This window comes from Bufo bufo, chromosome 6, assembly GCF_905171765.1.
Source record: "Bufo bufo chromosome 6, aBufBuf1.1, whole genome shotgun sequence".
Taxonomy (NCBI): domain Eukaryota; kingdom Metazoa; phylum Chordata; class Amphibia; order Anura; family Bufonidae; genus Bufo; species Bufo bufo.
The window spans coordinates 30465366-30480651 of record NC_053394.1 but is presented as its reverse complement, the minus strand read 5'-3'; the positions used below and the strand labels follow the sequence as shown (position 1 = coordinate 30480651).

Sequence of the window (15286 nt, the reverse complement as noted above, 5' to 3'; positions counted from 1 at the left end):
TATCGAATTATGTGGGAGTAACAAATCGAGTTATTAATATAATCACACTTATAGGACCATTACACAATTATGGTACCTAGTGCGGCAGGGTTTTGATAATTGTATGGATGATGGTTATTATCCGTCACCACGTTGATAGCAGATCTATCATACATACACTTCTCTTGGTATTGCCACTGATTGCTTTTATTATATTTTATTGTTATTTTTATGTGCAGATGTATATATTTATCTATTTTGAATATTAAATGGTTGATTTAAGTAAATATACTCTCTGGATGGTTTCAGATGTAGAGTGCCTGTCCTAAACATACTCTTAAAAAAACCTTGCAAGAAATGAGCCCCCATACAGCTCTGTAGAAATAAATATGAATAAGGTATGAGGGTCAATATGACGATGCAAATGCAACGGGCGCCCCCCCCTAGGGCCCTCTATGTCGCGTCCCAGGTGTAGTAAATGCCGAGTGATGTAATGGTGCGGCCCAAATGTCTCTTTATGTGTGTCACGGTGCTCCTACCTGGATACCGCTGGACCCCAGGTTTTGTCTCCGAAACAATAAATAATGGGAATAATTATTGAGAGATTAAGGAAGAACTTGAGTCCAGACCTTGAGATGAAGTTCAATGGCAGCTTTTCTTGAGTAAACGTTTTTCCAAAACAGATTTCAGGCTTTGTCTTGGTTCCAGCAGGCTTTAGCATTAAACTGGCAGGCAAACTCAACTCTGCTATATCTGTTTCTCTCTGACTCTGCTGTATTGACAGGCTGGCCGTATAACTCAGCTTCTTCTGTATGCCGCACTTCACTTTGTAGTCTGACTCTAGGTTATACCAGGGAACTTTCCTCCTGGCTCCTGAGGCTTTAAGGTTTGGCCTCCATGGCCAGCAGAGCTTAGGGTGCTCTGGCTGGCGTGGGCACGTCCAGCAGAGACGTGCCCCTGCACACCCTTCCCTTAGCAGGGGGTAAGCTAGACTGACTAGAACTTCTGCCCCACCCAATTCTTAGCATTTTTGCCGGAATGTGGCCGGATCTTCGTTGGACCCCATTATACTTACTGGCGCCACTTACAGTGCCGTATCCAGAGAATTCCGTCAGGCTGTTCTCTTCTGGAATCACTGCCGCAGATGTGAAAGTAACCTTAGGTGTGATTTTTTTATTTTTTTTGCCACAGAGATGGTTACGGATTTAACCCTCTCAACTCCAAAGAGTGAAATTCGTGGTGGAGATCCTCAGCAGATTTCAAATTCGAACTGCCGCTCAAATTCCGCTTTGGATTCTTTCTGAAGAATGTGGGAGATTTCTTATATTCTTGTTTCCTCACAGCAAATCCATAGCATTTACACCCTTAGGCCTTTCACACAAGATTATTTGCAATCCGTATATGGACCGGATTTTATGTACCACAGTCCGCTGCTATTGTTAATGAATAGTGCTATTCACATGGGCGTATAATTTCCATCAGTATTTGAAATCCGCAGCATGTCCGAGTTTTGTACGGATTTGTTTCCAAGTGCGCACATTACAGTCTATGGGACGGCATCAAAAATGCAGGGAGGAAAGAATCCGCATGTAAATCCTGATGAAATGCTGAAGCAATACTGATGGTATATCATCAGGAATCTGTGCGTAATCCAGAGCCGGAATACTGACAGGTTTCAATACCCTCGCGTGAAAGAGGCCTTAGGCTGGGTTCACACGTGACTGATAAGCTGCGGATTTTGTTGCAGAAAAGCTCTCATTCTTTGCATTGGAAAGGATGAAATCCGCAGTATAACTTGACATGCTGCAGATTTAAAATCCGCACCACAGCGCAGTTTCTGCTGCCGATTTTTTTTCTGCCACATGTGGATGAGAATTGCTGAAGACGCATTCACTTTACTGCTACTGTACAGCTCTGCAGATTTGCAGCATGAAAATCCGCGACAGCAAATCAGTCACGGGCTACCTATGCACGTTGCGAAAGACGTGTTTTTTTTCTGCACCAAAATTGCAGCAAATTACAGTACCGGCAAAGTGTATGGGTACCTGCACCAAAACCACACACAAAAAAAGAAACCTAAATCCGCACTATTTATCGCAGATTTGGTGTGTTTTTGGTGCATTTTTCGTGTGGTTTTTGTGTTTATGTTAACGCCTCCATTGAAGTCTGTGGAGAGAACCATCTACATAAGGTGCAGAATCACTTTAACAATCGAAATGCTGCAGCTTTTCAAAATCCACACAACGGGTCAATTTGTCAAATCTCATTCACTTTGCGGGAACTTTATTACGCTGCTTTTTTCCCCTCACGAAATCTGTGCAGAAAAAAACGCATGTAATCCGCATCGTGGGCAGTCACCCTATGACAGGGATCAGCAACCTTTAGCACTCCAGCTGCTGTGAAACTACCACTCCCAGCATGCACACTTTCTTGGCTGTTCTTGTAAGGCCTAGTTCACACAAACGTATGGCTTTTATAGTTTTTTGCGGTCCGTTTTTCACGGATCCGTTGTTCCGTTTTTTGTTTCCGTTTCTGTTCTGTTTTTCCGTATGGCATATACAGTAATTACATAGAAAAAATTCGGCTGGGCATAACCTTTTCAATAGATGGTTCCGCAAAAACGGAACGGATACGGAAGACATACGGATGTATTTCCGTATGTGTTCAGTTTTTTTGCGTACCCATTGACTTGAATAAAGCCACGGAACGTGATTTGCGGGCAATAATAGGACATGTTCTATCTTTCAACGGAATGGAAAAACGGAAATACGGAAACGGAATGCATACGGAACACATTCCGTTTTTTTTGCGGAACCATTGAAATGAATAGTTCCGTATACAGACCGTATACGGAACACAAACAAACGGCCCGTACACTCGCAAAAAAAACGTTCGTGTGTACTAGGCCTAACTCCCATGGAAGTGAAAGGAGGATTCTGGGAGTTGTAGTTTCAGAACAGCTGGAGCGCCAGAGGTTGCTGATCGCAGAAATTTCATGTACACTTTGCTTTTTTTTGCTCCGTGTGGAAATTGACCTGCTGTGCAGATTTTGAAATCCGCAACAAAAATCGCACAATCGCATCAATCGACATGCTACGAATTTCGGAATCTGCACAGCAGGTAAATTTCTGCACTGAAAAAAAGGGCAAAGCGTACGTGAGATTTCACCTTTTTGGCCGCTTTCACACGAGCGTATTTCCAAACCGTGTACGATCCAGATTTTATTTACCGGAATCCGCTGCTAACGTTAATAATTTTTCCATTATATCTGTGTAGGCTTCACTACTGGTTTTGGCGCACAATAAGGACTCCTGCACATGACCGTAAGCCTCCGTGCCTGTATTGCGGACTGCAAACAGCGGGTCCGCAATACACGGGCATCGGCCATGTACACTCCGTGTTGACTCATTGACTTGAATGGGTCCGTGATTCGCCAGATACGACTGAAGATAGGACTTCACCAATCTATTGCCAGCCAGCAGCATGCAGATCGTGACCCCATTCACTTGAATGGGGTCCGCGATCCGTCCGTTCCGCAAAAATATAATTGCGGAACAGATGCGGACGTCCATAGAATGGGTCCGCATCCGTTCCGCAATTATGCAGAACGGGTGCAGACCCATTCATTCTCTATGGAGCCGGAAGAGATTTCCGGAGTGCGCCCCCGATCTTCCAGTCCGCAGCTCTGGAAAAAAACAGAGCATGTCCTATTCTTGTCCGCAATTGCGGACAAGAAAAGGCATTTCTATAGAGGTGCCGGCCGGGTGTATTGTGGATCCGAAATTTGCGGATCCGCAATGCACTACGGACGTCTGGATGGAGCCTTAGGGCTCGTGCACATGGCCGTAGGTTGGCCGTTCTGTGCATTGGGGACTGCAAATTGCGTTCCACAATGCACAGGCAACATCCGTACGGATTCCGCAGATGGATACAGGTGGTCCATGATTCATAGGCCATGTTCTACTTTTTTGCGGTGCGGAGGCGCAGAGAGAAACCCCACGGAAGCACTCCGTAGTGCTTCCATGGGGTTCTGTGCCTCCGTTCCGCACTGCACCTTCCGGATTGCGGACCCATTCAAGTGTTTCCGAGCCGCAATACGGGCACGGCCATGTGCATGAGCCCTTAGGGTACATTCAATCGACCATATAGGTTTTGCGATCTGCAAATTGCCGATCTACAAAACACAGATACCGTCCGCGTGCGTTCCGCCTTTTGCCGAATGCGCACAGCCAGCCCTATGATAGAAATGCCTATTTTTGTCCGCAATTGCAGACAAGAACAGGACATGGTCTATAATTTTTGCGGGGCCCGCGAAAGGGAAGTACGGATGCGCACAGCACGCAATGTGCTGTTCGCATCCTATTGAAATGAATGGGACCGCATTCCGTTCCGCAATACGGTCTTGTGAATGTACCCTTATGTTCTACATACACCGATAAATTTCCCCCCCATACAGCTCTAAATCATTTGCTTCCTAGCACACATATTATAAAACTGTCTGCCTGCAGCCACCACTAGGGGGAGCTCAGAAGCTAAGAATTTACTGCATATCGTTACATTGAAAGCTGTAAAAGTCTCTTTCCACTGAACTCCCTCTAGTGGTGGCTGCTGGAAAATGCCATGGCTTCATGTCAAGAAGCAGAAGAAGGGCTACAACATAGTGTTTCCCCCTCTCCATACGCCCTATAGCAGTGGGTGGTCTGCCTCCAGGCAGCAGGGGTAGATCTGTGCCCATGGACCCCCGGGTTGGACGGTGCTTCTTTCATTCCTTGCAGCATTGGGGTCCTGGGTTTGAATCCGACTAAGGGCAACATCTGCATTGAGTTTGTATTTGTGTGGGTGTCCTCCGGGCGGCGGCTATGACAGATAGATGAGAGGCCCGCTTACAAAGCCTTGCTGGCTTGCTTTAGGCCTCAGGATCTACGTGCAGAGCATTGCACAATAGACTTGGCCTTGTTACAGCATTGAATGCTTTGTCTTTGGAGAATGACCCCCATGATCTGCGAACACATCTAGGCTTTGTACCAAGGATGGGGGGGGGGTTTCAGTAGTTCTTATCAATGTTGCTAATGCGGATTGCTGACTTAGTCCCTGGGGAGCCATCTCCCTCCCCCCCCCCCACCTCTTCTGCAGGCTGGGCTGCTATCAGCTCTCCCTCAGGTTGAAGAGATGGTTTCCTGTGGTAGAGGGCGGGGTGTGCATGCAACCCACAGCACACAAGGCAGCCTCCGCAGGAGCTGTCACAGCAGCCTGGACCCATCCTGTGTGATGACGGACACTTGTGCATGACAGCGAGGGGACCCCCCGGTGTCTGACGAGAGGGATTCCTCCTTCCTCAGGCTTCTATTTTTGTCATTGATGAGACGGAAAGCACAGGACCCTTTAAAAAAATGGCTGAAGACTTTGACATCGCAGGTAAGAAATATGGCGGCGGTCCCAGAGTTACGGCCAAGAATTGGGAGACCTCTGCGGTTTCGAAACTGTTAACCGTATGTCACTGAAAGATGGATATGGGGTATTTGGTCCAGGGTGGATGTGAAAGGCGTTGCAATAGCCTATATTTGCTCAAGGAAAGGGTTAATATCAGGCTTTTTTTTTTTGTGGCTGAGTGGGGCATTTTCCACGGGGCTCTGGACCTGTAAGTTATAGCAGGACATTATAAAATTGTACCGCCCTATAGTTATACGCCTGGTGGATGGGGCGAGCACGTTGCCATCGCAATATTATGTTCCGATCCCTAAGACTACAAAAGTTTGGATTCTGCTGTATCACCGCTCTGAGATGATACCGGACAATGTCGTAAAGCGCAGTTGTGCGAACGGCTGCCACTGGACTATCTGGTGCCTCGTTGCTAACCACCAGGGTTTCCGGACCAATGCTGCCTCTCTGGCTATATTCAGCGTAGTCCTATCTTTAGGACTTGTAAACAATTCTGACTTGTAGTGAGAGCTTAGCTGGTTCTGCACCTAAAATAGTGACCCAGACTCAGGTAATACATGCAGATGGGCCACGACTGTGTGCTAACCACCAGGGTTCCTGGACCAATACTACTTCTCTGGCTACATTCAGCGTAGTCCCCTCTGTCGTAGTCCTATGGTTAGGACTTGTAAACAATTCTGACTTGTAGTGAGAGCTTAGCTGGTTCTGCACCTAAAATAGTGACCCAGACTCAGGTAATACATGCAGATGGGCCACGACTGTGTGCTAACCACCAGGGTTCCTGGACCAATACTCCCTCTCTGGCTACATTAAGCGTAGTCCCCTCTGTCATAGTCCTTTCGTTAGGACTTGTAGACAGTTCTGACTTGTGGTGAGAGCTTTGTTTGTTCTGCACCTAAAAAAGTGACCCAATACATACAGATGGGCTATGATTGTCTACCGGTTGGTGGCAACGTCTTTTTGGAACTGCTTTTTAGGAAATTTTCCGCTGAAGTACTGGGACATTTGGCTCCTGAAGTGATAGACTAATCTGTATGGAGACCCCCTGTCTCTACCCCTGATAGCAGATGTTGCAGGATTTAAAGATCAAGAAAAGGTTGGGCTCCTCCAATGGCAGATACTGGGGATTTAAAGGGTTTGTGCAAGAATGAGGTGGTTTTTGGAAACCCCCCTCCCACCCCCATTCTGCGGGACTTTTTAAAGGGAAGATGACTGACCTGCTTCCCAGCGCTGGCTCCCTGCTCCTTGTTGTCCCAACCTGCAATGGTCAGCTCAACATCCGGTTTGACATTGCCGCCGCCGCCAATCACAGGCCGTGACGGTGTCAGGCTTGCCTTGCGACCATGTGTCATCTTCCCTTTGCAGGTCCGGTGTTCTATCAAAAAACCTTACCTTGTTAAAAAACCTTTTGGCAAATCACGCCCCCCAATTTTTGCACAACCTCTGTAAGGATCGGGCATGTTGGATTTCAACTGCCTGATCCTTACGTTCTTGGGGAGATAAGCTTCTCCCAGACTTCTTTGGCAGAGGCTTATTCCCCACTCCCGATTCAGGAAACATACATGCTCGGCTGAGCCAAGTGTGCGTGTATACGGAGGGTTCTGGAAAGACAGTGAATAGCCAATAGCGAATAACCAATTTGGCTACCCGCCATCACTCCCGATCCCAAGGGAAGGGCGGGGGGGGGGGTCGTCAGGCTTGTCCGGCAGTGACTAATCTCCTGGAGAATAAATGGATCAGGCTGTTGAAATCCAAATAGTCCGATCCTTATCTCCCCGGACACCTGCTGACGGGGGATTCGGCATGCCCCCATACACATTAGACGTACATACACATCTTGCTGAAATCAGCTTGTTTAGAATCCCACTGACATCAGCAGAATCTGCCGAGATTGTACATTCTGTCCGGACTATATACAGAGATAGTTTTAGGGGGTATCAGATTGCCCAGGGCCCCCACGTCCTAGGGGGCCGCCAAGGTCTGATTCACCAAGAGCACGGAAGCCTTTTTTATTTCCGCCCTGGACCACCGAGTGCTTTATCATTATCCCTTTTACTACTTGGCCGTATATATGGCGGCATAAGTTGGGCACTGTATGGTGGCATTATTTGAACTTGGAATGAAAGTATTGTGTTTGAAACATAAGGCGGTATTATTTGCGTATTATATGGCGGTATCATTTGGGCATTGAATGGTTCATTATTTGTGAATTGAATGAAAACATTGGGTTGGAAATATATGGTGGTATTAGTTGTGTATTATTTGGGCACTGTGGTATTTTTTGGACATTGCAGGACAGTATTATTTGGGCACTGTGGTATTTTTTGGACATTGCAGGACAGTATTATTTGGGCATTGAATGACAGTTCTGTGTTGAAATAGATGGTGGTATTATTTGGGCATGGAAAGAAAGTATTGTTAGAAATATATGGGGGTATCCTTTATGTAGTAAATATATTATTTAGAATTGCGGTATTTTTTGGACATTGTAAGGCAGTATTATTTGGCCTTTGAATGACAGTACCGGGTTATAAATACATGGTGTTATTATTTGGTCATTCTGTGGCAGTATTATTTGGACATTGTATTGCGGTATTATTTGGGCAATAATTGAAAGCATTGTATTGGAAATAAACGGCAGTATTATGTGTGCACTATCTGGTAAAATGATTTGGATTCTATATAGAGGTATTATTTGGGCACTGAATGGTATCGAGCAGGCATGCTCAACCTGCGGCCCTCCAGCTGTTGTAAAACTACAACTCCCACAATGCCCTGCTGTAGGCAGATAGCTGTAGGCTGTTCAGGCATGCTGGGAGTTGTAGTTTTGCAACAGCTGGAGGGCCGCAGGTTGAGCATGCCTGGTAGAGACTAGAGTTCTGCCTTCTTCATAGACCCCATGTTCACATATTATGTGACATATATACGAATCTTATGTGGTGTATGGCTCCAAATATCATGTAGAACCACCGGCCCCAGCATGAACTAACACCCAGAATCATGTCCGGGGCTGATTACGTGGAAGTGTAATGTAGTACAGCATATACCTCTTTGCCACGTATTACACCCCGATGTCCTGTTGGGTCTATCTATGTTACACGCATGGCATCCTAACACACGTGCTGCAGGAAGATAGGCGTAATCGTGTTTTCAGCAGCTGCTGATCTCCTTTGGTTAGGGGGTGATAGCCTGTTCTTTACGTTTTATCTTTTGGTTTTACATTTTGGATTTTTTGTTCAGTATTTTTCCCAGCAATGTTGTAATAAAGGATGCATTCAGCGGGGTACATAGAGAAGTAAGGGCCCCATAGCAAGGATCAAACCAGGCCCCCCACACAGGACAGAAGGGGTTACTGCCGAAACCCCTTTCAGTGACCCATGGGCCATTTCATTTGCTAAAAGTTGTTCCTTTTAGAGGATAGTCCTGACCACGTTTTCACCCCCAGTAGTAGAGGAGATGATCCCAACTAAGACTGGGCCCCCTCTTGCCCTGGGCCCCATAGCAGTCGCATGGTCTGCCGCTATGGTAGTTACGCCTCTGGATACTTTACAAGGCATATAATGTACATTGGTAGCCCCCCCCAGCCAGGAGCGGAGTTGAACTTGTGGATCCTAGAAATTAAAGGGGTAGCCAAGGATTAGAATAACATGGCTGCTTTCTTCCAGCAACAGCGCCACACCTGTCCATGGCTTGTGTCTGGTATTACATCTGAGCTCGATTGAAGTTAATGGGACTGAGCTCAAATACCGCACGCAACCTGTGGACAGGTGAGGCACTGTGTTTTATGGCCTACAGGGCGCCAAAAAGGGAACATCTACACTCCATGTGTCTACACTCCACCAGTCAGTGGTGTCACACAGCCACATGCTGCGACTGCAATGGATTTTTTTGCGACTGTCGTTTCACATGTTGCATGTCCCAGTGCAAACCCATTGACTATCATCATAAAAAAGGTTGCGTGACTCTTCAGCGTCAAGAAGTCGCGCGACACATGTTGCTGTGTAGCCCTAGCCTAAATACCCTGGCCAATGTAATGTGTAGCTTGTTGGCACCCCATGGCACCAGGGGCCCATATCCCCGTTTCCAACCCCCCCCCCCCCCCCATCCCATTTCAGAAAGTGCTCACTTTGGATTTATGGCACGTGTTGTCGTGTTGTTCCATGGGGTTTCCAACAATCCATCTTGTGTGGCCTGCCCTCAGCTTACTCTCTGTGTGGTAACATTTTGGCACTGTATGGCATGGAGTTTGTGCTGTAATTTGCACCGTGACATTATTTAGTTAGTGTACGGCACTGTTATGTGTTCTCGGTATGGCGGTATGCGAGCACTGTAAGGTAGTATTACTTAGGCAGTTTTATTTGGATGATGTTATGGGTCAGGAAAGAAATGTTTTCCCGTAAATTATGGAAAAAAATCTGGATTTCCATGATAATTTCTCAAATACCATAGTGCTTGGTAGGGTCGTTCATGCTTATTTTATATTTCTTTATTTTATAGCTTGCAACGTTGTTAAAGAAGTTATCCCATCTTAGACAATGGGGGCATATCACTAGGATATGCCCCCATTGTCTGATATATATGTGGGTCCCACCTCTGGTGGGACCCGCACCTACAAGGAAAACGGAGCCGGGGAGAGTTGTGGCTGGAGGACCCCTGGGTTTCCCGGGGTCCGTCCACCACCAGGCGCAGCTCCCTGCCTCTCCCATTGAATAGGAGCGCACTGCGTATGCGCGGCCCCCGCTCCCATTCATGTCTATGGGGCCGACGGAAATAGCCGAGCCAGCGCTCGGCTATTTTCGGCGGCTCCATAGAAATAAATGGAGGGCAGCTGCGCATGCGCAGTGTGCCCTCGTCAAGTTTCTCCGCTCCGTTCTCCTTGTAGGTGCGGGTCTTAGAGGTGGGATCCGCACCTATCAGACAATGGAGGCATATCCTAGCGATATGCCCCCATTGTCTAAGATGGGATAACCCCTTTAATTTATTTGTACTTTTATCAGTCTTCAAATGAGCCATTTGGAGCACCAAGGGGCTGGCTGTAGCGCTTTAAGCACCGCTACAGCTACGCCCCTAGTGCTCACTACACACCCCCTCCCCTTGCATTGACTGCACTTGTCCTCATGTCTAGCTCTATCTTAGCGCGCCTGCTCTGTTGTGCATAGACTTGGCGCCTGCGCATTCCATTGGCTGCTTCTTGCTGAGCAACGCAGATTCAGATTGCGCAGGCACCGACCACATCATTCCACCTGGAAGTGGGACATCCGCGACCTCAGAGACAGAGGAGGAACGCTTTCTAAGCCCAGCATGCTCTGCTTTGTAATGCTTGACAGGGCTTGCTCCTCCTAGCTAACAGGGAGGGGGGAGGTGAAGGTGGCGTGACTGCTGCAGAGGAAACAGTGTGGCAGATGGAGCAGCTTGAGAAACATTACAGTGCAAAGCCGTCTGGGTTTAGTTAGAAAACCCAGCAGGAAGTTGATGAAAACAGGAAGTTCTGCAGGTAAACATCCTGCCAGGATGCAGTGATGCCGAGAACAGGGGAAGGAAAGTGCTGACATGAAAAACAGGTCTATAGGGCAAAAAAATGCAATGTTTGGGGTACTCTGGGAGATAAAAAAAAATGGTTAAGAACCCCACAAAGAAATCCGCTCTTACCGTATTACCATGAAAGGGATGCTGCAGACAGCCGCACATTTCTTCTGCAGTGCCCCCGCTAGGAGGAATGTGGTATTACATGGCTCTCATTCAAATTACATGGAGACCATATAATATATAACCCAGCTGAGTCCTCCAGAATAGGAGACGCTCTTTCCAGCAGATTGCTAAATTTGGAGGTCTTCAGCAGACGACCACACTCTACTGATTGAAAGTAATGGACATAAGAGAGCAGGTTCATGAAAGGATCAAGGCAATGTTTTTCACTATGGATGGAGATATAACCGTATATCACATTAAGGCCTCATGCACACGGCCAATTGCGGTCCCCAATGCACGGGCAACATCCCTGCAGCGGGCCGGACCCATTCAACTTGAATGGGTTCCGTGGTCTGTCCGCACCACAAAAGAATATGACATGTCATATTTATTTGCGGTTGCGGAACAACGGAAAGAAACACCAGAGAAGAACTCTGTAGTGCTTCCGGTGTTCCGTTTCGTGACTCCGTTCTGCATCTCCGGAATTGCGGACCCATTCAAGTGAATGGGTCCACATCCGTGATGCACACGGCCAGCGGCCGTGGATTGCCGACCCACCGTTTGCGGGCTGCAATACTTCCACGGCCGCCCTACGGCCGTGTGCAGGAGGCCTAATTGTGTTTTTCTTACCATATGACATTAGTCACACAGATGAGCTCATTTATGTTCGCCTATGTACAACCGCCATGCTCTACACAGCACAGGCCGACTTACCGGCTGGAGTTCATTTAAAGGGATGAACTTCTCCCAGAAAGGAAGAAATGCATTGTAGGTAAAACGGTGATGTGGTTTAGGGAACAAACGTGTGAGCTTACTGCTTTAGGACTCATGCACACGAACGTGCCGTGTTTTGCGGTCCACAAATTGCGGATCTGCAAAACAAGGATGCTGCCCGTGTGCGTTCAGCAATTTACGGAATGGGCGGCCCATTATAGAAATGCGGATTCTTGCTTGCGGATGCAATGCGTTTTTTCACGCAGCTCCATTCACTTCTATGGGGCCAGGGCTGCATGAAAAACGCAGAATATAGAACATGCTGCGATTTTCACGCAACGCAGAACTGATGCCTGAAAAACAACGCACATGTACACAGCCCCATTGAAATGAATGGGTCAGGATTCGGTGCGGGTGCTATGCGTTCACGTCACGCATTGCACCCGCGGCGGAAAACTCGCTCGTGTGAAAGGGGCCTAACAAACCAAGTTCATAATTTCATCCTGCAGTCATGTGTAAGTCTCTATTCACACTAGGGCCATGGCGTCCATGCATTAACATAGCCAAGATAGCTCCTGAAGGATTACTGGCTGGTTCTGGGATTTTTGACAAGGCGCAGCAGGCTGTGGTATTCTTGCCATCAAAACGCAATGGAACAGAAAGTGAAAAACGGCTGTCCATAAAGAAGGGGATAGAAGAGGAGGTGGATAGAAGATAGTAGCATAGGACAGCAGGATCCGACTACACAGGGTGTGTTTGTAGTCTGTAACCATGGAGACAGATGAGAGATGTAGACAGAAAACAGTTACAGATTATTGAATCATTTTTATTGTTGCAAAATTGATTCCCCTGACAATCAGCCGTTTGAGAAGGCAATGGCGTTCCTGTGAGCGCCGCTGCCTTCTCGCAGCTCACCAAGTACAGCGCTGTACATTGTATAGCTGATGTGCTTGGTATCGCGCTCATCCGCATAAAGGTCGATGAGCTGCACCTAGTCCACGTGACCAATGAACGTCTCGTCACTGGCCTAAGAAAAGCTAAGAGAAGGCCTCGGTGCTCACAGGACCCCCGCTGCCTTCTCAAACAGCTGATCGGCAGGGGTCCCGGGTGTTGGACCCCCACGATCAGATACTGATGATCTCAGAAAACCCCTTTAAGCATGCATGTTATCAGCGGCCGCTGAAACCTCTGAGGCCTCTTATCTCTGGTTATACAAAAGGCTGGGAAAATCCAACTTAGGCCTCCTGCACACGAACGTGTGCGCCCCGTGGTCGTGCTGTGGCCCGCAAATTGCGGGCCGCAATGCACGAACACCGTCCGTGGGGCAGCCGCAGCGGATCGCGGACCCATTTATTTTAATGGGTCCGCGATCTGGCCGTTCCGCAAAAAGATAGGACATGTTCTATCTTTTTGCGGAATGGAAGTACGGGACGAAACCCCACGGAAGCACTCCGTAGTGCTTCCGTAGGGTTACGTTCCGTGCTTCCGTCCCGCACCATTCCGCATCTCCAGATTTGCAGACCCATTGAAGTGAGGGATCCGTGATGCGGAATGCCCACGGAACGGCACCCGTGTATTGAGGATCCGCAAATACGGTGCGAAATACGGAACTGCCTGCCGGATCCGGTAAGCCGTGTACAAACGGAAAGCCTTTTTTACCGGATCTGTCTCATCCGGTATTATCCGGAATCCCGGATCCGGTATTTAAAGATCAAAAGCAAAAGTAGCTTCTCCTATGTCCGATGCGGCATTTTCCGGAACACTTGGTACCAGAATATACCATAAATAGCTAATCAGTAAAATATATCAATACCCATATTGGCGGTGGTCCCAAAGTGCCCCGTACGGCAGACACCCTCAAGATTATGAGATTGGCGGGGGTCTGACTCCCGGGATCCCTGCCGATCAGCTGTCTGAAGAGGCCGCAGTGCTCCTAGGCCATGTGACGTCACGTATATCAGTCACGTCGCCCAGGTGCAGTCCAGCCCCATTCAAGTGAATGGAGCAGAGCAGCAATACCAAGCACAGTTGCTATACAAGGTACGGCGCTTTGCTTGGTAAGCTGCGAGGAGGCCGCGGCGCTCACGGGAGCACTGCAGCCGTCTCAAACAGCTGCTTGGCGGAGGTGCTGGGCGCGGGACCCCCGCCGATCTCATATTGATGACCTATCCTGAGGACAGGTCATCAATATGTAAATCACGGAGAACCGTTTTTAATTTAAAGTGGTATTCCAGTTCTAAAAAGTTATCCCCTGTTCGCAGGATAGGGAATAACTGTTACATCAGAGAGAATTCAGCTACTGGAAACCCCACCGATCATGAGAAGGGGAGCCCCATACCTCGTAGAGACCCCCCCCCTCCCCTTCCAAATGAATAGGGCTGGTCGAGCATGCACAGTACTGCTCCATTCATTCTCTATTGGACTGCCGTAGATAGCGGAGGACAACGCTTGGCTATTTCCACCAGTCCCATTGAGATGACTGGAGTGACAGTGACCCCTGGGACCCCCACCAATCATCAGAACGGGGCCCGTTCCCTTAAATGAATGGAGTAGCAGGTAGAGCATGCACACTGTCACTCCATTCATCTCAATGGGACTGATGGAAATAACCGAGCGCTATCTAAGGCAGTCCTATAGAGCATGAATGGAGCGGCTGTGTGCATGCTTGTGATTGGTGGGGGTCCAGCCTCTGGACTCAGTGGATAGGGGATAACTCGATATAACTGGAATACCCCTTTAAATAGGAATAAAATTCTTTATAGGGGTCAAAGATCTTTTCATGCTACAGAGCTCCCCCTAGTGGTGGCAAAAATATTTATTATTTACAGAGGAACTGTCACCTCTCCTAGTAAATATTTGTGTCCCGCATGTAGTAACAATCCTGGATTATCATACCTCTGCGTTGTGCTGTTCCCCCCTTGATTACCCCGACTCCCATATTCATTTTCGGAGTGGCACCGGAATAAAGGATAGGGTTATTTTTACACTGGATGATTCCATGGTGGGCATTCGGCCGTTTCCTCCCTCTGCCCTTGTATTTACACCTTTATGACCCCCGTCCAGAGGATGAGGAGGGCAGAGAGTTTTCTTATGTAATTATTTGGGACGCGGCCATCTGTCCCTTTTTTTGTCACCAGATCAGTTTCTCTCCTCTGCCTGTGAACACGGATTACTGATGACCTAAAGGCAAATCTGTTGCAGGGGTTGGGATGAGACAGGCTGAATAACAAAGGATAAAAGTGTGTCACATCCTCCTCCGCGTGCACAGGGCCACTACCCGGGGGCTCCTCTCTATGGCTACTGCTATCAAGTCTATAGGACGTCCTCATCTGCATCTATCATGTGTCCTCTGTGCCTGTGGTATATCTATGTATCTCATTGCTTCCCATCATCATCCTATTTTATATCAGCAGCAGCAATGTACAAAGGATCCACCACAGACACCTTAACCTCATGACGCCCCAGT

At 47.9% G+C, this 15286-nt stretch overlaps 1 protein-coding gene across 10 annotated transcripts in view; it reads left to right on the top strand.

Moving 5' to 3' along the window:
- Positions 1–15286, top strand: part of LDB1 (LIM domain binding 1) — a 145468-nt gene that overhangs the window by 75004 nt on the left and 55178 nt on the right. Inside the window, exon 1 of one of the 10 annotated variants that reach the window (XM_040437840.1) lies at positions 5179–5394. The exons of 7 other annotated variants lie outside the window; for them this stretch is intronic. In XM_040437840.1, the coding sequence (XP_040293774.1) occupies positions 5370–5394 (25 nt within the window). In that variant the 5' untranslated portion in view covers positions 5179–5369. Of the gene's footprint in view, positions 1–5178; positions 5395–15286 lie in introns of those variants that run through there. 2 more of the 10 variants (XM_040437834.1, XM_040437837.1) reach the window with 2 other exon arrangements.